Source organism: Pteropus medius, unplaced genomic scaffold (genome assembly GCF_902729225.1).
Source record: "Pteropus medius unplaced genomic scaffold, Ma_sr-lr_union100, whole genome shotgun sequence".
Classification (NCBI taxonomy): domain Eukaryota; kingdom Metazoa; phylum Chordata; class Mammalia; order Chiroptera; family Pteropodidae; genus Pteropus; species Pteropus medius.
Genome location: NW_024347791.1, coordinates 6,522,832 through 6,546,659, shown reverse-complemented (window position 1 = coordinate 6,546,659; position 23,828 = coordinate 6,522,832). Strand labels below are relative to the sequence as shown.

At 35.3% G+C, this 23,828-nt stretch overlaps 1 protein-coding gene across 2 annotated transcripts in view; it reads right to left on the bottom strand.

The window, feature by feature from the left end:
* SLC41A2 (solute carrier family 41 member 2) overlaps nucleotides 1-23,828 on the bottom strand; it is a 109,901-nt gene that overhangs the window by 31,516 nt on the left and 54,557 nt on the right. For both annotated transcript variants that reach the window (XM_039877903.1, XM_039877904.1), the window contains exons 5-8: nucleotides 21,689-21,833; nucleotides 18,355-18,501; nucleotides 7,195-7,342; nucleotides 2,890-2,969 (exon numbers count right to left, since the gene is read on the bottom strand). In XM_039877903.1, the coding sequence (XP_039733837.1) occupies nucleotides 2,890-2,969; nucleotides 7,195-7,342; nucleotides 18,355-18,501; nucleotides 21,689-21,833 (520 nt within the window). The remainder of the gene's footprint in view (nucleotides 1-2,889; nucleotides 2,970-7,194; nucleotides 7,343-18,354; nucleotides 18,502-21,688; nucleotides 21,834-23,828) is intronic.

The following is a 23,828-nucleotide window of genomic DNA, read 5'->3' as shown; positions in this document are numbered from 1 at the left end:
AAATACATGTTTCCAGCAAATGTTTAGAACTCACACAGTATGTATTTCAAATTATGTCAAAAAATCTTTTGGACATTCCCAAGGGAACCTGAAGTGAAAGTTCATTTTTGTTAACCAGTAAATCTTTATAATCAACAGCACGGCAGATCTAATATCATCCATAGACACCTACATATTTTAGCCACCTCCATACGTCTCTGCATTTTCACCTATCCTCCCATGACTCCTTATCAGAACTCACATGCAGAAATTATTGTTCTAGTTTTAAGAAATGCAAAGGGATCGGGGAGATGAGTCGTCCACTTTTTCCTATCTTTAAGAAGAAATACGCATGTAACCCCCTCATAGTGAAGACCCTTTCATCTAAACAAGGACAGGCACATTCATCTCCCACGTCCCTAATCCATTACCCTTTACCGCTTCCTTCCAGTGCACTTGCAGACAACCTGATGAATGAATGACAAAGTCTCCAAATGTTCTACTTCCCTTACCCTAGATCATGTATTCTTAATGAGGACAAACTGGTTTTGGGGACAGAAAAAATTCTTAACTCATTTTATCTATAAAGCACAGATATACATACAGTATATAAATGGATAAAAAGGTTATCTGTGATATTAAAATTTCATGGGTAAGCATATTTAGGGAAAAAATAATGTTTCAAATGGGTCCTTCGCAAGATAATGAATAACGAAGATTGAGAAACACTGCCCTGGGTCAGAACTTCCCAACCAGTATTCCTCGAATGGGTTAGAAATGTATCAAAATACTGACCTAAGGTCTGCAAAGGCGGAATAGGCCTGGGATTACAGGTAGGCCTGGTTACAAACAGCCTCCCTCTTCACCATAGTGTGCCACCCAAATATTATAAATTTCTATGTGTGCCATGACATGAAAAAGCTTGGGAAACACTGCCCTAGAGAAATGAATCTATCTACTTTCTTGGGACAATTGAGGCTGTCATTATAAGTAAGGCCTTAGTCTCTATCCCTTACCTCATACCTCTGTATTTCCACCTACCTCTCTTGAGGACTCTCTTTTCTAGGACATCAAACGAGGGGTATTCTTTCTTCCCAAGGCTTCTTTGTAGTCTACCATTTCATGGACTTGGTCTCTCATTATTCACCATCTTGTGCATCCTCAATCTCTCCTTCTCTATTACTCCTTGCCTCCTTACCAATAAATACATCTACAGCTCTCCTATCTTAGAAAAAGTTCCTCATTTCGACTTCCAGGTGTTATCCTAATTCTATTCTTTTCACTCTCAACCATTTAATAAGGAATCTAAAAGTGCTACTTCCAATACAAAAATATTTGTAAAATACATATAAGCTATAAAGAATCATAATACAAAATCATGTACCTACTATCCAATTTAAAAAATACAGCAAAGCTCTAGAATCAGTCCTTTATAGGGTGAGATAACAGAAATACTAATTAAAACTTAATAGGATTGTTGTAAGTTAAATTTCTCACTGAAATATTAGACAATATAGCTCTATCAGTCATTATGGGACAACATTTATCCTAGTGAATTCATCAACTAATATTCACAGAAGAACATTTGAACAAGTGTAAGAAAAGCAGTAATCATTCTACGCAGTGAAAATTAGAACTCTGTAGGGCCACAATATAAGAACCTGGTCGGAGAGACAAAAGAAAAAGTTGCACACATCCAACGGCATAAAGAAAGCATTGAGAGGTAGGCAGAAGAATTTAAACTTGATTTGATAGGCAGGAGAAAAACAATGCGAAGTTCATCATCTTAAAACTGATGTAATAAAAACAAGGTTTAAAAAAGATCAGTAAGTCTGTTAGTGAAATTTAATTTGCATTGAATAGGGACTAAGTCAGGAAGGCTACTTTATTACTTGAATGATGGCTAAAGTGAGATATTGGAAGACTATGATGGTGTGACATGCTTGTTATATAAATAAATGAATGAGTGAATTATGTTAAAGAGAAAAGAGACAAGGTCTGGTCATTGTCTATTGAAAGAGGATGAAGGGCCAGGTTGGATCAGGTGACTCCATGATTTTAAGAGTGGGTGACGGGGAGAATAGGGGCACCGGGAAAATGGGGAGGGGGGTCTATAAGAGAAATTTGTTGATGGACGTTCTAAAGGTACACAAAAATTTAAATGTTCAGTAGAAATTTTAGATATAAAATTAGATTTTGGAGAACGTGCCTTTATATAACCGATTTTCCTATACATAAATATACAAAAGTGAGTTATGTGTAGTCTATCCTATGACATGTTTTTCCCCAAGTGGAATTATTTTTTAAATTATATTGGCTTAGTTTATACTAAAATCCAACTTAATGACAGCCAGCCCAAAAGCCGGTAGGACTGGATTAAAATGATCTTATTAAATGGAATTCTTACAAAAATCCCAGTGAATGTAAGTATTATGATTCTCATTTTATAGATAAGCAAAAATATAAGGCAGATTTTCAAGGGATCAGCAGAGGAGTGATAGACTTTAATGGACTGAGTTGACTCAAGCGATGCTTACACCTGGCTAACTCTAATTTATCCGTGAGACTGACGGGTGCAGCAACAACACGACAAAAAGTAGCAGATAAACCCAAAGTATCCAGAACTGAAATAGCATATTTTGCCACAGTGACCTTAAAAGTCAGATACACCTGATTCTCAAAATAATATCTAGTGATAAGATTAAGAAATAATTCTTTTCAAAAATGCATTCTACATAGTGAGAAAAGGGGATGACACTTCCGCTGTGAGCAACAAGCTGGGGTTAGAGGAAAAATGGATGGGATGGGAAGATAAATCTACTCTTAAAATCTGAACCCTAAGATTCCTATTAGTATCTAAAGGTATGTAAAGATCTGATATCATTATGAAATAGCATATCTGATTCTTACCGTTAATAACTGGTGTGTAAACGACAATTCCGACCAAGTTTGGATCAGATACAGTTGTGTCCAGAATAAGGCCTCCAATGCTGAAAGATATAAAATCATGTAATTTAGGGAAGAGGAAAGGAAATGTACTAATTTGAAGCTTTTCTTTACATTCAAACATCCCTACTTTTAAAAAGAAAATATTTAGGCATTAAAAAATAGAATAAGAAGAAAAAATATTCGAAGTGAAAATCAATGTCAACAGCAAAATGTTGAAAATAAAACAAGGCATAAGCTGTAGCCCCACATATCAGGGCTCTTTCTTATCTCCAAGATATGCTACTTGTAAAAAGGAAAAACATACACTTTAAGTGCATTAAAATGTCTGGAAAGGCATATAAGAAATTATTAACAATGTCTATCTCTAGCAGGTGAAACTGAAGGAAGAATAGTGGTCATTTTATATACTCCTGTGCTTATTAATTTTTAAAAACCAAGTGCATTTATTGCTTTTATAATTTAAAAATAATTTTTAAAAGAGCATCTTTTCATATTTGAACTAAACAAGGCTTTAAAGGGCTGATTTTTATTGTATTGAAACCAGATATAGTTAGGGTGTTTTATCACTGGTAAATTAAAATAATGAGTTGTAGCTGTAGAAAGAGCTGATCTTGAGAACAGAGGTCTGGAAAAAATGACATACAATTATACAGTGGCAAGCCGTACACTCGCAATGTCTCAGTGGAGCTTGGAGACTTGTTTTTTTAAGTTTCCAAGACCATTATCTATTGGTTAACTTCAGTCTCTTGGTCTACATACTCTGAAACATTGCCAGTCCCAATATTCCATGGGGTCCTGTTGCCTAACTCTTCCAGGAAAATGTGATCCTCATTACAGTAAAATGAACTGTATGCTGTTACAGAATGGGGTTTATGGTCAAAATACCAGATTAAATGTTCTTACCACTACTTGATAGTTAACGTTAGGAAATTATTAAATCTTGATTATTTAATTCTTTAGTAAAATAAATGAATAGGTCAATATGCTAAACTGCTAGAAGTTCCCATTAAAAGATACACTATCAAGTCCAAAAATAGTCACGCTAGAAATACCTGAATATTTTAAGCCAAATTTTTAAAAAATACGTATTTCATAGAACAAACTGGTTACGTATAAAAGAACATATCTCCCTGCCAAAACGCAGAGATATGCTGTGGATATGACATGAACACTTGATAAAATACATTTTTTATATTTTTGTTACCCAGGTAATAAAACTTATAGAAAAATTAGAAAATACAAACAAACAAACAAACAAAAAAAGAAAAATCAACTGTAGTTATATCTTTCGGAGTTACACTGTTAGCATGTTGGTATACAGCTTCTCAGGTTTAAAAATAAAGACACATTATAAAAGTAGTTTTCTCCACTTCTATTAAATTTTATTTTTATCAAACATGTGCATTTAAAAAGTAAAAGTACCACAAAGCTTATTATATAGTCTCACCCCCTGAGTCTGCTCTCTGCTAGCAATTCTTTTAAACTTCTTTAGCTGTTACTTCTTGTATTTAATTTTGTTTTTTATAAATAACACGTTTTTACCACTATTTCTTGATTTTTAATTTTTACCTAATGACTTCACCTCTAGCAGATGAGGTTTAGTCTCACTTACCCTTCCTTCCAACTTTAGTCCCTTCACGATTCTCTTCCTCTCTCTATCCTGGTTATAATTTTTGGTGAAATATTTAGGGTTTATTATAACGCTGGAATCGTTATTCGCAACTGAGCCACAAATTGTATTATTAGATTTCCTCACTTGTACTTTTTGGTTTGCCTCATATTTTTCTTAAATTTTTAGCTACTTTTTAGTAATTCAGCCTCAAATTTGTAACCAAGTTAATGAAATGCCTCTGAAGACATTTCAGGTAACTGGTCAATTCCACTTTTGTTCTTCTTAGAGACGTTTCTCCTTAAGCCCAATGTCCTCCTGCCAACCTAGACTGTTGCTTTGGTGCACAGCTGTCATCTGTCATCTTCCCATGCTGGGTCTTGGTCTATGGGCTATGACCAAGTCCCAATATTTCATAGGATCCTGTTGCCTGAACCTTCCAGGAAAAAGCAATCTACATTACACAAAAATGAACCACATGCTATTGCGAAATAGATTTCCTCTTTCCTGCGTCACCTTATTTCCTCATTTGGATAAGACCATATCTTCTATTAGCTTTTTTATATGAAAGGGTTCATGGGAAATACATTTTCTGAGATCCTGCATTTCTGAAAACTTCTTGAATCTATCCTTAGATTTGGTTGATACTGCGACCATATTTTATGCTCAAAATCATTCTCCTTCAGAATTCTGAAGGAATCACTTCCGGTGTTACTACTGGATATCACTGATTCCCAATCCTGTATATGCAACTCGCTTTTTCTCTCTGAAAGATTTTGGGGTTTATGATAACATGCTTTGGTTTAGTCCCTCCTATTCCAATTCATTGTGCTGGGTCCTCAGTGGGCCCTTTCAATCTGGAAGCTCATGTTCTTCAGTTCTGGGGAATTTTCTTGTATTATGTCTTTGATAGTTTCCTCTCCTGATCATTTGCCTCCAGTTTCCACTGTTTTGCTCTCTGTTCTACTTTCCAGGATAGTTCCTCAATCCTATCTTCTAACTTTCCTATTGAATTTTTTGTTTCTGCTAGTTGTATATTTTTAAATACCCAAGAGCTCTTCCTGTTTTTCAAGTCTTCCTCATTAAAGCATTCTGTTCTTACACTGGAGATGCCATAGCCTCAAATATCTGGACATCCTTCATTGTCTACTACTCCTTTAAGGGGCACCACAAAGCATACCTGGAGCTGTGTACCTGGTCAGAGCTTGTCAGCAGGTGCGCCTCACTGAATAATGGTCAGGCAGGCATGCAACTCTTTCACTAAAAGACCCACAAGGGTCAGTATCTACAGTTTTTAATACTGTACTGATAACTTTCTCCAGGAAGATATTATCTAATTTTTTTTTTGCCTGGGGGTATAAGCCTGACTGCCAGCAGTCTACAAGCAAAGAAAAAGAAATGGGATGGGGGTTTTCACTGTTCAGCATATATAGACTTTCTCTTAATCCTATTTTTCATACAAGGCTTAATGCACATCCTCACTTGCATAGGTGTTTCTGAATCCAGAGCCTCTCGGATTTAGTCTCTCCGGAGTTAATTCTTGTCTTCTGCTAAGGTGGGAGGGGGCAGTCACCTGGGTCATCAAGCTAGAGAAGGGCATTAAGGATCTAACTGCTTCTTATATAAACTTTCAACCAATCTTCTCTATTTTGACTTATAGATGTACTTTAGGGCTTCTTATTCCTCCATCTTTCTGGGTTTCTGAGGCTCAGATCCACTTTTTTCTCACCCTGTGGGTACTTTCTCACCCTGCGGGCACTTAGGTTTTAGCTTTTACATTCTGTTAATTAACAATCATCCATCTGATTCCTACCTTACTAATTACGTTGGCTCTCACACCTGCTGTCCCCTCTGCTCTCCTTCTGTCCTTGTGGTTTTATAGCTTTTTATTCTTTTGCTGTGATTTTAGCAGTTTCAGGAAGGATGTTAGACACCTATCAATTTACCATGTTTAACAGGAAATTCATACTCGTTTTTAGCGTATTCTTATCAAAAAAGGTATAATGAACACTTTTCCACATCGACAGAAATGTGACAATGTTGTTTTTAATAGCTGACTGATATTCCATTTTGTGACTAATGCCACACTGTATTTGATCAATACCGAACTGCTAAGGCTTCCATGGTGTTCTCTCTCCCTCCATTTATTACAAATTCCACTGTGATGACTATCCTTACAACTAAGTCTTTTGCATATATCCTTAATTATATCCTTAAGTCCTGTCAGAGTCCTAAAAGTGGAAGTAGTCAAATGGTATATACATTTCTAAGGCTTTCTGATACCTATCTGAGCAATCTACTATTAAAAATAATGTTTTTTTCAGCAAAACACACACACACACACACACACACACACACACACACACACAAGACAAACACCACTAAATTTTACTCAGCAATCTGATAAGGATTTGGTCGGTGAAAAGTTTGAAACTGGTAGCCAAATGAGGTTCTGTACATCTATCTATTTCAATAATTCCTGTCATTTATTTCCCTTATTACCTAGGATAATAAAGACTTGGACGTAAAATAATTGATCCAAAAAATAAAAATAGGCAATTGATTTATTTTAACATACACACAGATATATATGCATGAACTACAAACACACACACACACACACACACACACACACACACACATATTTTCATACTAACCTACTTATAACCATAGCCGTTATGACAGGTTCCCAGCCTGAGTGGAGAACTGTCCTCGTGGCTGGATGTTTGGCAGCTATTATAATCCAGATAGGAGTTAGAGCCAAGAAAAAGACACCGACTAATGGAGAAATGTAGTAATAGGTCTCTAAAATTAAAAAAAAAAAAAAGAGACATTTTAATCTCTCTTCTAACCATATAGCAAATTTAAATATTAAAATAAAAGTTTACCAGAAGATATGTTATCGAACATATTCATGTGCTATATATTATCTAAAAATTTCAAAAAAAATTAAAACTATATAGACAAGGTAAAAATATTAAATAATGTAACTGAAAACTATTACATAAATTCAACAAATATTTATTGAAATAGCTATGTGGCCTAGATAGGAATAGCAATAATAGTAATAACAATAAGAACAACAACAATAAAAAAAACTAAGTTATTTGGCTCCTACTATTTACCAAGTACTGTGTTAAATACTTTATATTCACCATCTCATTTAATTGTCCTCACAAGTATGAGGTAGATACTATTGTTTCTATTTTATGAAGAAACTGAGGCACAGGAGCTTAAGATCGCAGCTAAGAAATAGCAAGAGTTGGGAGAAAATGACATCTATCTGCAGTTAATGCACTTAACTCAATTCTAAAGTCAAATAGAATATTGTTTTTATCTACAAGGATCTCACAGTATAAGTATTCCATGGAATATTGGCTAACCAACTGATAATAGATATCCCCCAATACTATGTAGTATTCCAAGCTCAAAAAAAAAAGAAAAACATAGAAAAACTAGGTTTAATAGCGTTAAACAGATTTCTTCACTGCAGAACTACTCATAACCTTTAACATGCTAAGACAGAATATAATATGCTGTATTAATCAGAGTTTGGCCAGATTGTCTAGTTTCACATCGAGGTATTACAACCTACCTTGGACAAGAAATTTAACTTCTATAAACTTTAATTTCCTTCTCTATAAAATGATAACAATAACAGTACCTATTTAATGGGGTTCTTGTGAATCTTAAGAGAATTAACACTTTAACTAAAACAGTCCCCATGCACATAGCTAATGTTTACTGAACTCTTACTATCATCATCATCACCATCATCATCATCATCACTATTAACATCTTGCTATTCAGGACACACTGAGGCAACAGATTGCCAGGACTTTGTTATATCTCCTAGTGGCAGACTGTCATACTTGATCACAGTTATTCATTCTCTCCCCAGTCTTGTGATGCTTTCCTATAGAGAGTGTTTACTTCTGCCTCACTGACTTTGGGCTTGGCTATTTGTCTTGCTTTGTAGACATGATATATGCATGATGTATGCTTCTTCTGAACAAAATTTTAAGTACTTTCAGAAATGACTAGAAGATTTTACAGATAGCTAGACAGACAGACAGGCAGATAGATAAATGGGCGAACAGACAGGTAGATATCAATTGTCTTCAGTCACTAGACAGCAGGCATTGCAAGACTGTAATCCCTGAGAGAAGGGAAGAAATAAGCCCTGTTATAGCCTCAGCTTTCTGACTATAGGCACATTCCAGACCACAGCTTAGGAAGGGAGAACTCTACCAAAGTGAGGCTCAGACAGCAGGAGTTTACAGGGCAGAATACTGGAAAAGAGGAAGCTATCAGAGAAAGAGCTTGAGAACTGAATATCAAGCCATAGGGTAAACTCCACGAGGCTAGTCCAAGAATCATTGGGGATTCATAAACAGAAATTTCCAGCTTCCAAAGGGCTGGAAGTCATTCAAGATCTAACTCCCTAGACAGGTGTGGCCTCTTTGAATACTGAGAACATTCATGTCTTAGTGGTAAACCTAGTCCTAGTATGAGGTCTGCTCTAGATCTGCCCCAAAAAGCATAAAACCAAGCCTTGTAAAGCTCAACCTAATCCACAAATAACAGCCTACGAGAACGAAGCCTAATACTATGTAAAGAAAAGCAAAACAATCAAGCACTTAACATTAAATTCACAATGTCAAGCATCCAACCAAAAATTATTTTTAAGAGTTTGGGATAATATTTGGTAGATTTACAAACTTAGTTAAATACCCTAAGGCATTCTACTTACGTTAGACATTTCATGGACCTCACAAAAGTATCCAAGTACTTAAAATAATCTCTATACATCTAATAAATCTAATAAATTACATGTACAAATACGGTGAGTCTTAAGTTTTCATAAATATTCATATAATGTATATAAATTTGGTAAGATTTCTATTTAACAACCACAAGAATAAGTCAATTACTTAATCATAAATTTAAAAATGCAATTAGAAGACTGACATGTTACTCTACTGGGCTAAGTAGCAAGTATATAAAAAATATGTACTGCCTTGTTAGCTTAACACTGCTAATATCATGAGTTGAATTCTCGAATATTTTCAAACTTAATTCTAAATCTCCCTAGGATTAAAAAAGTTGCCTGTCCTTTCTTAAAACAGTTACATCATTCCAGGACACTTTGGTAATATTCTTTTAGCTTATCAAGGTTTTATTATTATCAGAGATTTCAGCCAGGGCATTCTGGATTCTTCTCAATTATTCTAATACCTATTTTGTAGAGTGGAGATTTCATAGCTTAAAGATAGAGTTGATTCATAGTCCTTGTAGCTTACAGCCTTAGATTTAAGTTGAATGCTACTAAATTTTTCTGACATTTCACAAAATTCTTCAACCTATGCATACTCTTATGTTTAATTAGATTTTGTATTTCTTCATTTTACTAAGATATTTAAAGATCTCACCTATGACTAAAGATGTCTGAACTAGATAGAAACTTGGATTTTATTTCTGTCAGGTAGGAACAAACAATAAATATATGTATATTAAAAAAATATCCAAATAAACTTTATTTTCATGGTTTTATCTGGATTTGCTGTCACATCTTCAAATAATTATACTAACAAAATTCATTTCAATATTTTCTTCCATTTAAAAGGATATGGCTAATGCTACATATAGTGCCATTTTCTCCATGATTTTTTAAAAAGTGCAAAAGCCTTTATTGAATGGATTCCCAGTTCTCGTTTTTAAACCAATGGATAAGGATAAATAATATCTTAATTAGAAGCATTCTTACCTCCTAAAACAACTAAGGTTGCCAACAATCTCTTTACAGGATTAAACAGAAAACTAAAAGCATTAAAGTCCATTAAACACAAATGAAAAGAACTATTCTGCTAGGTTAGATCATCTTAATATTTCATTTTTAGGTCGAGAGAGGAGTATCTCGCCAGGCTTTTAAGTTATTCCCAATATTAAATCTCTAGAAGGTCACCTGAAGGTGAAAAAACAGCCACCATCCCCAATCCAGAATTGCTGTCTGAATTTTCAAAGAAAAGGAAAACTTTCTCAGGAAAGGAACTAAAAATAATGAGTGAGCAGTTCCTCGAAAACAAACAAAATTATCATATGACCCAGCAATTCCACTCCCAGGTATGTATTAAGAAAACTGAAATATTATGTTCATGTAAAAACTTGTACAAAAATATTCATATTATTATTCATAATCGCCAAAAGGTGGAAGCAACCCAAGCGTCCATCATACGGTGAACAATAAACAAAATGTGGTATATCCAACAATGGAATATTATTCAGCCATATTATTAGTCCATACGATGGACTATTACTCAGTACTGATTCATGTGATGACACAGATGCACCTTAAAAACATACTAATTGAAAGAAGCCAGACATAAAGGGTCACATATTATATGATTCCATTTTTTTGAAATGTCTAGAACAGGCAAATCTATAGAGATGGAAAGTAGATTACTGGTTGCCAGGGGCTGGAGGAACAGGGAGTGACTGCTAAAGGCTTCTTCTGGTAGTGATAAAGATGTCCTGGAATTAGATAATAGATCACATAATCTCATGAATGTACAAAAACCCACTAAACTGTATACTTTTAAAAGGTGCACTGTATGATATATGAATTATATCTCGACTTTTAAAAATTCCAACAATGAAAAAAAAAAGACTATATTCTTCAAAAATGTCGATGTTATAAAAGACAAAAACTACATACGTTTGTACACACGTATATACAGAAAGAAAATGAAGATAAAGCAAACAGGGTAAAAATATTAACATTAGGTAAATCTAGGCACAGGGTGTACAGGGTTTTTCTTGTACTACTTTTTTTTTTTTTTTTGCCACTATTCTATGTTTGAAATGATCTCCAAACAAACAAAAATTTTAAACATTAAAAAGAGTGTGAAAAACATGATAAAATAAAAGCTTCTAAAATGATTTACTGTAAATGTATCCTACTTCAATTTCCTAGCAAATCTGATATACCCATTCCTGCCAATTAGGTCATGTGTATAATTATTGTATAGGACCCTTCTACTTTTTCCCTGGCTAACTTCTAATCCAATTCTAATAGCTAAGGAAAAACTAAAAACACAGAAAAAGGGAAGGTGCTAAAACTTTCCTCTTGTTAGGATATACTGGTTTTATGGATGTCATAAAATTAGACAATGGCTTTTAGAAAACCGCTAATGACACAATTGGCACAAGAAAATGGTCAATTAAAAGTCAACCATAAACTTCTGCATTAATATCAAAACCTAAAAGAATGTCTTCCTTCTAAATGAAATATATTTAAATGAACCTAATCAAAATAACATTTTGTGTTAATTACTGAGTAGTCATAATGGGCACTGTGGCTGAATAATGGCCCTCGAGGACATCCATATCCTAATCCCCAAAATCTGTGAATGTTATCTTATACGGCAAAATCTTTCTGAATCAAGGCTTCCGAAATGGGGACGTCATCCTGGATTCTTTGGGTGAGCTCTAAAGGCAATCGCAGGTGTACGTACTGGCAGAAGGAAGAGAGAGATCTGACTACAGAAGAAAAAGCAAAGTACCCATAGAAGCAGAGACTGAGTAATGCGGCTAAAAGCCAAGGAATGCTAGCAGCCCCCAGAAGGTGAAAGAGGTAAGAAACGGATTTTCCTTTGAAACCTCTAGGAGCAATTTGCCCTACTGACACTTTGATTTTAGCCCTGTATAATTCATTTTGGACTCCGGCCTCCAGAACTGTAAGAAAATTAATATCTGGCGTTTTAAGCCACAAGGTCTGTGGTAATTTGTTACAGCAGCAATAGGAAATAAATACAAGTAATAAGTAAAACTTTGTGGGATTTTAAGTCTCATGTGTGCATTTGTACTGATCTGTGATATAGGTAAACTACAGAATGGTTCAAATTGCTATGATTCCACTTAATTGCCAAACATAACTGCCATCTTTTTGATTCACAGCTTTTACCTTTTATTAGATTGTTGGTGGCATTTTGCAACTACTGTTATATAATTTCATTAATAGCACTCATTATTCCCACTCTAAATTCTTCTCATACATGTAGCTGCTATGAGTGACACCTTTGTTAACTGTTTCTGCGTGAACAACAAAGCAATGAGCATTTTAAGTTGTAAACAATTTTTTAAATGCCATTTATATCGACCATCAGAATTATCTCACTAAATTGGTCTTCCAGGAACCACTCTAAACTGCTACAGTGCTGGAAAATTCTGAAGAAGAGTGACACGCATGATAAATTTAGATCCTACTCACATCATCACATCAAGGCAATGACATTCTATAATGTCCTGTAAATAACCAGGTGGCATCCCTGTTAGTTCCCATAGAACTGAAGTAACAACCTGAAGCTGATTGTTATTGCTCTTAAAACTTCAACTAAGCCATCTTTTTCAAGTTAACCTTGAACAATGAGAAATCAGTCAACATTTTGCCTCTCAGATCTTGCCTAAAAAGAGAAAAGCTAGCAATTTTCAAATCAATAAAGATCAAGTACATACAAGAATTATATAGCCATGCAGTTAAAAATAATGAAAAAAGAGTTTTTAAAATCCTCTTAAAATTATGCAAACAAGAATAAAGAAAGAACAACAATTATTGTGTACAGTTATTTCAGTTACCGGCCCAACCTTAGACCCTTTTAATAGTTTTTAAAGATTATTACATATTTAAAGATTACTATATGAATGAATAAATGCCTTTATATTTTCTCTGCAAGTCATACCAAAGCATATTATAGTCCAGAGCTTCGATTACTCTCTATATTTTCTATTTCCTCTTCTACTTCCATTTGAAATAGATCTTTTCTAGCTATATGTTGACATTTTAATTTTTCTATAATGATACTAATCCCTAGGTACTTTCTGCTAAGGCAAGATACCCTTCCAATATTTCCCAAATACTAAGTCCTCATTGAAAGGATCATTTTTTGTTATAATCTATTATGTTATTGGACAGATACTATGGCAAACTCATTTGGAGCTATATCTATCTTCTATTTTCCACGCAAATATCACTTCCTGAATAACTTCTACCTACATTAATTGGATAGCTTTCAAAAGTAATAAAGCATTTGATGAAGTGCTATTTGCTCAACATCAACTACGGGGTGCTACGAAGATAAATAAACAAAATAAGAACATAGTTTTATCTTTGAGAAGCTTATATCATCATAAAGATGCTACGTAATGACTGCCCAAATGTACAGAATGTCGTAAGTACCAACAAAGTGTTATAGGACCTCAGAGGAGGAAAGGATCCTTGATGACTGGAGAAATGTATGAATTTAACATTGAAAAATGAGGATTCTGAGTGGCCTTCAAAGAAGGGGAGGGGAATGACGTAAGAAAGAAAAGAGAAAAATCACAGGCTGGTATGAAGTATGAAGATCAGTAAATGGCTGAATTTGGCTGGAATAAAAGGTACAAGGAAGGGAGAAGCAGGGACTTGAGAAGGTAAGTTTCTGCCAACTCCAGGAGGCCGACATACCAGGCGAAAATGAACTTTGTTTATTAAGTAATAAAACCTTACTCAGAGTGACTCCAAAAAATAAAATCAATATGAATAAACAAAGCTTTGGGCTTGTTTTGTCTTTTTTTTTTTTTTTTTTTTTAGAACTGGAGAGGTGAGAAGTGGGGGATAATCCATGTTTACTTCAACTATCAGAAACCAGCAAATTTTATCAGGATTAAAAGAAAGGTAGGTAATGAGTCCTAGTACATGTATCGAATCTAACAGGACATGGAGGGAGCTGTTCGAAGTCATTTCTGAAAAGCCAAAATCCTAAGGAAGGAGTTAAGTGAGACTTTTCTCAATATCCAGTTCTTGGAGAGCCATATAATGCACGGCCTCTATTTATAACCAAAGCCCACAGCTGCCATGAGATTCTCTTTTTATCTTTACAGACTGCTCAGTGTTTCCAATATTGTTCAGGAATTAAACTCTGTTTCCAAGAACTAGGCATCTCGGCAGGATGAACAAGTCTCGAGGTTTAAATGTGCCAGCTCCCAATCTTTGTACTCATAATACCGCTAATACAAGACTTACAACTGCTGATCTTATGAGGCCCCCTAGTGCTCACAATGCAGATACTTGAGAAATGCGAACACTGACACTTCAGAAAAACCGTTAACTACCAAATCAACTGGTAACATATATACAATGGAATATTACTTGGCAATAAGAAAAGATGAGATACTGTCATTTGCGACAATATGGATGGATCTTGAGATTATCATGCTAAGCAAAATAAGTCAAAGAAAAAGTTAAACGTGATTTCAGTTCTATGTGGAATATAAAACTGAAAGCAACAAATGAACAAGACAGACAAAACCTCATAGACACAGCCAACAGCTTAGTGGTTACCAGAGGGAAAGGCGGCAGGGGAGGGGGGACGGAGGTAGAGAAGGGTAAAGGGGGTCAAATATATATGGTGACGGAAGGAGATCTGACTTTGGGTAGTGAACAGACTATGTAGTATACAGATGACATATTATTGAATTATACACTTGGAACAGACATTATTTTATAAACCAATATGACCCAAATAAATTTAATAAACAACAAACTATGGAATCAATAAGAAGCTATGATTCTAGTACCAATTCCAGTGTGAGGGTGGGGGATTGGGGGGTTCTCACACCACCAAGCAACCCTCCAACACTAGCTGGGCGTCCTATCACTCAACTCAATTCTGATGCTATGTGCCAGAGACAGCATCAGATTCCATAGGTTAAGGGTTCAGTCTTACAAGACTCCCTCCCCACCCTCCTACACCTTCGGATGTCAATCGCCAGGTCCAGATTGTCACTTATGCTTCTGGTTAGAGGTTCCCATGACCTCCTCCTTGGGTTTAATTAATTTTCTAGAGTGGTTCACAAAACTCAGAGAAACATGTTACTTACTAGATTACCAATTTATTATAAAAGGATATAACTTGGGAACAGCCAGATGGAGGAAAGATGTATGGGGCCAGGTGTGGGGAAGGGATGTGGAGCTCCCATGCCCTCTCTGAGAGCAAAACCCTCCCCAAATCTCCACAGCGCTCACCAACCAGAAGCTCTCTGCACCCCATCCTTTTGAGTTTTTATGGAGGCTTCATTACAAAGGCATGAACAGTTCCTACCCTCTATTCTCAGATGGTTCCCCTAGCAACCAGCCCCCCATCCTTAGGTGCTTTCCAAAAGTCACCTCATTATATAAAGTTGTGGTGAGAAGGGGCTTGTTATGAATAATAAGACACCTGTCTCACCTTCATGGCTCTGAAGCAATTTCAGAAACTCAGGACAAGATATTATGATGAGATATGACAAAAGATGCTTCCATTGCCCTTACTGCTTAGAAAATTCCAAGGGTTCGGGAAGCTGTGATTCAGGAGTCTTGGACAAAGACTGAGTATAGGTGAGAAATATATTGTGAACTGAATGACTAAATATATGTTTCTTATAAATCACAGTACCATAGTAGCCTATTAAAAATAACATCTTTTTAGGGAAATAAATTATACAGATGAAATTTAAAAGATCCTATTTCAATTCATCTTGAATTGCTCTGAGCCAACTTTCAGGAGTAAAGGCCTAGAAAAGCCTACGCAATATTTAATAATAAAATTGTTTTTCAAAATTAAGGTCTCTGATGGTATCACTCCATTTCACTTTATTTCTTGATCCAGTTAAGCTACCACTCATATATAACACTCAAAAACTGAAAGCTTTAGATGGCAACACATTATGATTAAGTCTTTTATAAGGAGAGTTTATCGCTTGTTGACAAGTCAGCACACATTATTTTCCTCAAAAGTTGATTTACCTTCCGTAATCTCATAATACTTAGGTCTGTATCATTATAACACTTTCATATTTATTATGATAACATTCTTTGATGATATTCTTTCTTACTTTCTTACCACTGTGGCTTGAACTGAGGAGACACCCTGGTATTTAGCAAGCAACTGAGAAATGTGTTACAAATGACCACATGGTAATTTAAGTCCCCAAGTCTGCAAATAATATACCTTACTTTTTTAGGTATGTAGGAGAATTCATCCGAGAACCACTACCACCCCTGCAGCCCCATTCCCACCTGCACCCACAATGTTCCTGGCCGGACTAATAGAATTTCTATCCTCTTAATATTAAGAAGAAACCCTTCGCTCTCTTCTACTTCTCCCTCCTTCTCTCTTACTTGCTCCTCAAAGTGGGAGAGAATTATCTACTAGGTAAGATTTGGGAAAAGCACTAAGCATGCCTAACGCATGCCTTTCTCTTTTGGGATCCAGCCTATTGATGGCAGTCTCCCTTCCCCAACACAGTTAGCAGCCTGTTCCTGCAGGGGTGAGGCCTACAAGTTGTCCAGCTGTCTGCCTTTGAGCTGAGGAATAAGTTTAACACGGTAAGAGAACAACATTAAGTCACATTCTCTGATAATAGCCATAAGCTAATATTGCCCTCCCTGACTTTAGTGAGCATCAGTTGCTAAACTGTAGAATAATTTAGAGGAGACAAGTATGACCAATTATCATCCCAAGAATACAAATTAGAGCAGATTATCCCTTTAATAACATAACTCTCATTTTCTATGCTGTTTTTCTTTGACTGGGAGAGAAATTGAAGATTACCCTGAATATACATGAATTTCTATCATTCCTTGTACATTTGACAAAAACAACAAAAACCCAAGACCTAGGAAAACAAGGTCTTACATTTGGGGCATTGGTCATTTATTGTCTTCTACCTTACTTCAAATGGAAAATCTTTTCTAAATGAGAAGATCAGTTTTTGAACATATATATTAAGTCTTATTACATATTGTTTTTATGCCATTCAGAAAATAATTAAGGTAGTTTTATATAAATGAAACCTCCTAGATAGCTCCAAAAGCAGTAGAAAATTCCCGAGTTTGTTAGGTTAAAACCCTTTCTCTAGTTCAAAAACACCTGAGGCTCTTCTTCAAACCGAAGGTACTTTAGATTCGGTCTAAAGTGTATACCAGAAATCTGTAGAGAATTGATGAAAATATATGAGGATATGTAAATAAATGCTTCTGGTTTTGCTTATAAACTCCCCCCCTTTTTTTCTTCATTTCTGAAGGTTTCTATTTTCTTTTAATTTTTTAAATTTGGCATCTAAAAAAATGAACCACACCCAACTTTTAGCACTAAACCAATTTTCACAAATCATATTCATTTACATTGATAGTAGTCCCAGAGTATACATGTGTATTAAAACAATTCATCAGTCTATCAATACTCTATCACTATTCTCAGGAATCACATATATAAGATGATTCCATCTTCACACAGCATTTGGGTTAATTTTCACGGCGATTTTTTTTTTCTTTTTGTTAAAGCACACTGGTTTCTGATGGGGGGAAAATCACTAAGTTTCAAGCACCACCATAACCTCATGTTCTGAGACAGCAGTACCACACACATTATCAGAACACTATAGGTTGATTCCTCGGTCATGACATATTTAGAAGAAAAGGCAGAAGTCACAGAATATGACAGATCTGTGTTTAACCTTCCTATCAGGAGTGGGTAACATACATAATCTGTATGATTCTCAGTTTTCTCATTTGAAATTGGAGATAATAATCTTTATAGAGTTTTAAAATATGAGAGAAAAAATGTATGAGAACCATAACACATAGTAGGTGTACAACAAATGGCAGTTATTGTTCTAATCGGTCTCGACCACAGCTCTCATACTGATGAAGGCCACCACAGATTCATGGCATTGCTATAACAATATTTATTTAAAGATACTCTGAATAACACATTATATTTCATTTCAATTCAACTTACCAAGACAGGCGTACAAACCCTGACTTATCCAAGCTAATATGGCAAGAGTTATAAGGTCACCAAAACTAGCAGCAATGGGTGTAGCAACATTATCGGGATTTATGCCAGTCTTCTTTGAACCAACGATAACTCCAACCATTATTATTCCTAGAAGAAAGAAAATTCATTACTTTTATGCTATGATTTTAAAGACAATTAATCCCCTTGAACACTGAAATATATAGGCTGGACAAAGAGCATATCAGTTCCAGTCAAACTGTTTAAATAAGCTGACTAAAGCAAATAAAACATTTTACACTAATGCTGTGACAGAATGCCTTTCGATAAATTCCAAGTGGGGAATCACAGAAGATTTGAGAAGTTCTTTAGAGACCTGAAAACGTACTGTAAAATAACATTAATTTTTCAAATTTAGTAACATGTATGCCATAGATGTAATGTATTAGTGTGTATCAAACCCAAAGATTTTATTTTAACCCTCAAATAAAGCATGAAAATGTCAAAGAAAGGTAAGTGATATTTATATGCATAGCAATAAAAATGCATTTGTTTACATAGTGGTAGTCAGAAATGTTTGCTTTATTTTATTATTCGAGAGTGTTGAAATATTAAAAGGAGGGAAGTAATTAAATTTTGAACACGAGGACAGAACATAAGACACTGTCTTTGTAAAGGATATTCTTTAAACCCAAAGTCTTTTTTGTTGTTGTTTTGTTTTTTTAATAAGAATTTATTTGAGCCAAACTGATGAAATATGCTGGGGAGCAAGATCTCAAATGCTCCCTAAACCCAAGGTTTCTGTCTAGGCACCTATAACTAAAAACAGAAGATGAACATGTGGCTGTGTACTTACACTTTTAAATCTTTATTTTCCTGAATCATAAAAATGAGAGAAAAATGATAACATTTATATCCATACCTAATTGTATAGATTTTCTCATGCTGACACAACTCATTAAGGACATGCAGTGGGGAGACAATTTAATATTCGTTTACTTATGTGCTAATCAAAAATCAATATGAAAACCGAAATATGGCTGTGAAAAAACAGGATCTTAGAGCATTTTTAGACTGAAAATGACTCTAACTGATTTTATTCTAGCAAACTCATTCTATAGATAAAAAAATCTGATGCCTTGGGAGGGGTTTAAATTCTTGCCTAAGGACATATAGATTGTAAGCAACTCTAGTCCAGTGTTTTTTCAACTATCTTATAAAGCCAAATTATTAAAAGTAGAATTTTTGTCTTGTTTCAAACAATGTCTCACATATTATATTCTGGAGGCTTTTTCAATCTATGGACTTACCTTTCCCACAATATCATGGAAGCAATAGCAGAAAAGTTTTTTAAATGTATTATGCAATAATCAATCAAGATGTAATCATATATAATTTTTTTTCAAAATCAGCACATTTACAGATTGATATGGAAAGTTCTATGACAGGATGCCATCTATATCATTTCAACTGAAAAGATTTATTTTGCCATCATGAACCAGTGAAAAGAGCTGGGGGCCAGGGAACAGGTTTTAAACATGATTTTTCTGTGAACAAGCTGATACAATTGGACAGGTCACCTTCCTTCCCGGAGTCAGTTTTCTCACCTGCAACAGGTGGTTAATAGTATCTGCTCTACATACATTAAGGTGGTTACAAAGGGCAAGTTACCATAAAATTAGAACATACATTATTCAGAGTAAGAAGCATTAAACAAATGTTTTTAAAATCTGAAATTTTATGGTTTTGAAAATTCTAGGCAATACAGCTACTTACTAGACTGAAATTTTTAAAGCAATTTTGTGAAACAAAATTAGAAAAACAGAAGCAAATAGCCTAAATCAGGAACTAATGCTTTAACATTTTTTTCTACCAGAAATTAATTTTCTAATAGCTTAATTTCGCTCACTTTGACCATTGTTGACTCTGTTCAACCCTAGTATTTCTGCGTACAGTCATATGTTACTTAATGAGGGGAATGCATTCTGAGAAATGCATTGTTAGGTAATTTTGTCGTGTGGACATCATAGGGTGCACTTGTATAAACTTAGATGGTACTTCACCTGGGCTAAATCGTATAGCCTATTGCTCCTAGGCTAGCCTGTACATCATGTTACTATACAAAACAACATGAAATTAAATCTAGCATCAGAGAAAATGATGCAATCAAGACAGTAAATATGAGATGTACAAGGCTGCTGCCCACGTAACGCATCATACTGTTGTACAGTAATTTTTTTATAAGTAGAAAGAGTACACTCTAAAATAATGATAAATAGTATAGCAGATACATAAGTTAGCAACATAGTTGTTTATTATCATTACCAAGTATTATGTACTGTATGTAATTATATTTGCTATAACTTTAATATGACTGGCAATGTAGTATCGCCACAGAAATGTGTTGCACTACGACATTACGATGACTATGATGTCACTAGGCAACAGGAATTTTTCGGCCCCATTACATTCTTAGGAACCACCATTGCATGTGGGGTCCCTTGTTGGCCGAAACATCATTATGCAGCATATGACTGTATAGACAAGAAACTACCCCTGATATAATTTAAGTACTAAAAAAAAAAAAATGCTGGAAAATATTTTAGAAATCAAGTCTTAACTAGAATTAAATTCTCTAAATTCTGGGAAAGAACCTAGCCAAAAATGTAGCTTCATTATATGATCACCTGATCTGAGAGTCTTCTATTTTTAACTTTGCTGGTGATTCTAGGGTAAAAAGATGGCAAATATAAAAAGAACCAAATCTTTCTGATTCCATAATAATCTAGTTCTCTAGTGTAAAGTTCATATTAATAAATAAATATTAAAAATTATATCCCAACTGAAAATTTCTAATGTAGTTACCTTTTTAAAACTTTTGGTTTTCTCAAATTCCACAGCCAACAATATGCTGTGCTAAGCATATGGTTATATTATATTGCCACAGAGCTAGTGAAGAACTTTTTTTTTGAAATCTGAAACTTTAAAAGATTTTAACAGAAGGAACTGCTTTTGGAACTCAGAACGTCTGGAATCCTTGTTACTCAACTGACAAGATGAGTTCCAGAAAGGAGTTTCTCATTTTCCTGATCCTGTCTGGGAACTGTACCAGGGTACCTAAGGCCAGGAGACCGCTCAGAGAGCCTGTTCTCCACTAAGGTTTATGTGTAAGAAATATAAATATTGGAAACAAGATATTTTAAAAGTCTGTAGATAACGTTTCTGGTTTTGAAAAAAATTATGAACAAGTATCATTTAAATAAAAAAAGGCATCATCTTAGGAAATAAATCTTTGAAAGTAAAAGGCATTAGCATAGATGCCTGTAGATTTACTTACCCTGCAGAAGAGATGCAATGAAGGCAGTTGCTACGCTGCTGGAGCACAAAAGGATGGAATGATTAAGGTAGTATTTTCCCTCCGGGATCCAGCCCAGTATAATGGCTGCCACAGCTGCTAGAAAACCAACAACGGTTGCTTGAACCTAAAAAAAAAATTTTATAACAGCCAACAGAATTATTCATTTTAAAATCGCATTTTAAAATCTGATTATGTAAATGTGCATACAAGAAGTCAGAAGAAAGTATTGCATATGGTAATTGAGCTGCCTTACCTTTTAAAGAAGCTAGTAAATTTAGTTTTAATATTCCCTAAGGCAGTAGGTTCTCCAACTGTCCTTTCTGGTGGCAATAGACATGGAATAGGGTCCAGGAATCCGTTTCTAACAAGTGCCTCAAGTGACTTTGATGACGTAATTCACAAATCATCCAATAAAATACCAACCTTAATACTGAAAAGCACCCAACTCACAAAACTGAAGTCTGACGCTAGAGGCAGCATTGGCAAGAGGCTGCATTTTATAATCCAATAATAAGAGTTTGACTTCTGGCTATGCCACTTAGTCTTGTGGCAAATTATTTAAATTCATTCATTCAACAGTATTAATTTAGAATCTATTATGTACCAGGCCCTATGCTTGGTGTTGGGCTACAACCATGGTCAAAATAGATTTATTCCGTGCTCTCAGAGTTCTTGGTTGGTGGGAGAGATAGACATTAAACAATAACCTTACATATAATCACAATTATGATTAAAGCTATAAAAACTTTAGCTCCTAATCTGAAAAATGACAATGGTAATACTGAACTTGAAAGGGTTGTTTTGAGACTTAAATGAATTACACAAATATATAAAGTGTTTCCCACAGTGGTGGCATAAAGCAACACTCAACAAAATAAAAAAACAGCAACTAAAAAAAATTAACACTAATTGTGAACTCTTACAATGGTTTTAGTCAAATGTCGGGACTAAAGGAAACTCTAAAGGAACTATCTAGTTCACTGATTCTTAACTATTCTTATGTCACGGACTTTGAAAATCTGGCAAAAATGTTATAGATTCTCTTCTCTGTGAAAACACAGATGCATTCAACATTTTCAGTGGGATTCCTGGGGGCTCACAGACTCTCTGAAGCCAATCTGTGTACTGGAATCCAGGCCTCTGAGTAAAAAAATCCCAAATAGTCTATATCTGTCATATTGTTTATTAATGGAAGAGCCAAGGCTAGTGAGTTCAAGAAGCCTAGATTCTGTCTCCATGATCTTTCATTACAGCTCCCGTTGACGTCACCCACGGATTCAGAGCTGAGATGCAAGCTGTCAGCATCACTATGGCTGTACCAGTTGTTATACTATGTCAGCGTTTCACACTGGTTAGTAAATAATATGTAAACGCAGTAAAATTAATTAATAATGTAAATTCTAACACTGTGATTCCAAGGTTTTTCTTGGAAATAAAACACAGAACCAGGGAGCTCTGGATTTTACAGAACTTTTATTTCTTGGAAATAAAGTACATATTTCGGGAGCCTATAGCAGACATGATGGCATATGGCACACATACACACATATAAGGCGTTGGGGGAGGGAGAAGTGTGAGGGAGAAAGAGAGGGAGGGAGGGAATAAGAGAGAGAGAGAGAAACAAGCACACAGCTGAGAAGAGGAAGTCCTATTCCATAAACCTGCCAAAGAAATGCCTAACTGTACCCAAGAGAAGAGCAAAGTCTGGGTCAAGGAGTAGCTGAGGAGGTTAATGGGGGCCATAGGCCTAACTAGATGTGAGAGCAGAGTACATCCTTCCTGGAGAGGTAATGGTTCTTCAATGAGACTGGGAACTTTGCTTTATTTGACAATTTACACACTGGTCAAGGTGGCCACCTGTACAATTGTGAAGAAATCAGTAACAGGTAATCCGCTTGGGGTCCCATTTAATAGGAGAGCACACACCCCGGCTAATGGCTAATGAAAGCAGGTGCCTCCTCTGTCCCTTCTATGCCCCGACCTCTACCCACAGCCTGTCTCCAGCCAGAGAAGCCTTTGCCAGCTCATCCCGTTCCCCTCCCCTTGCTTCACAAGCTGCAGCAGATAAAGCCTCAGAAAGAGCACAACACTCCCACCCACCTGACCTTTTCTTCTCCCT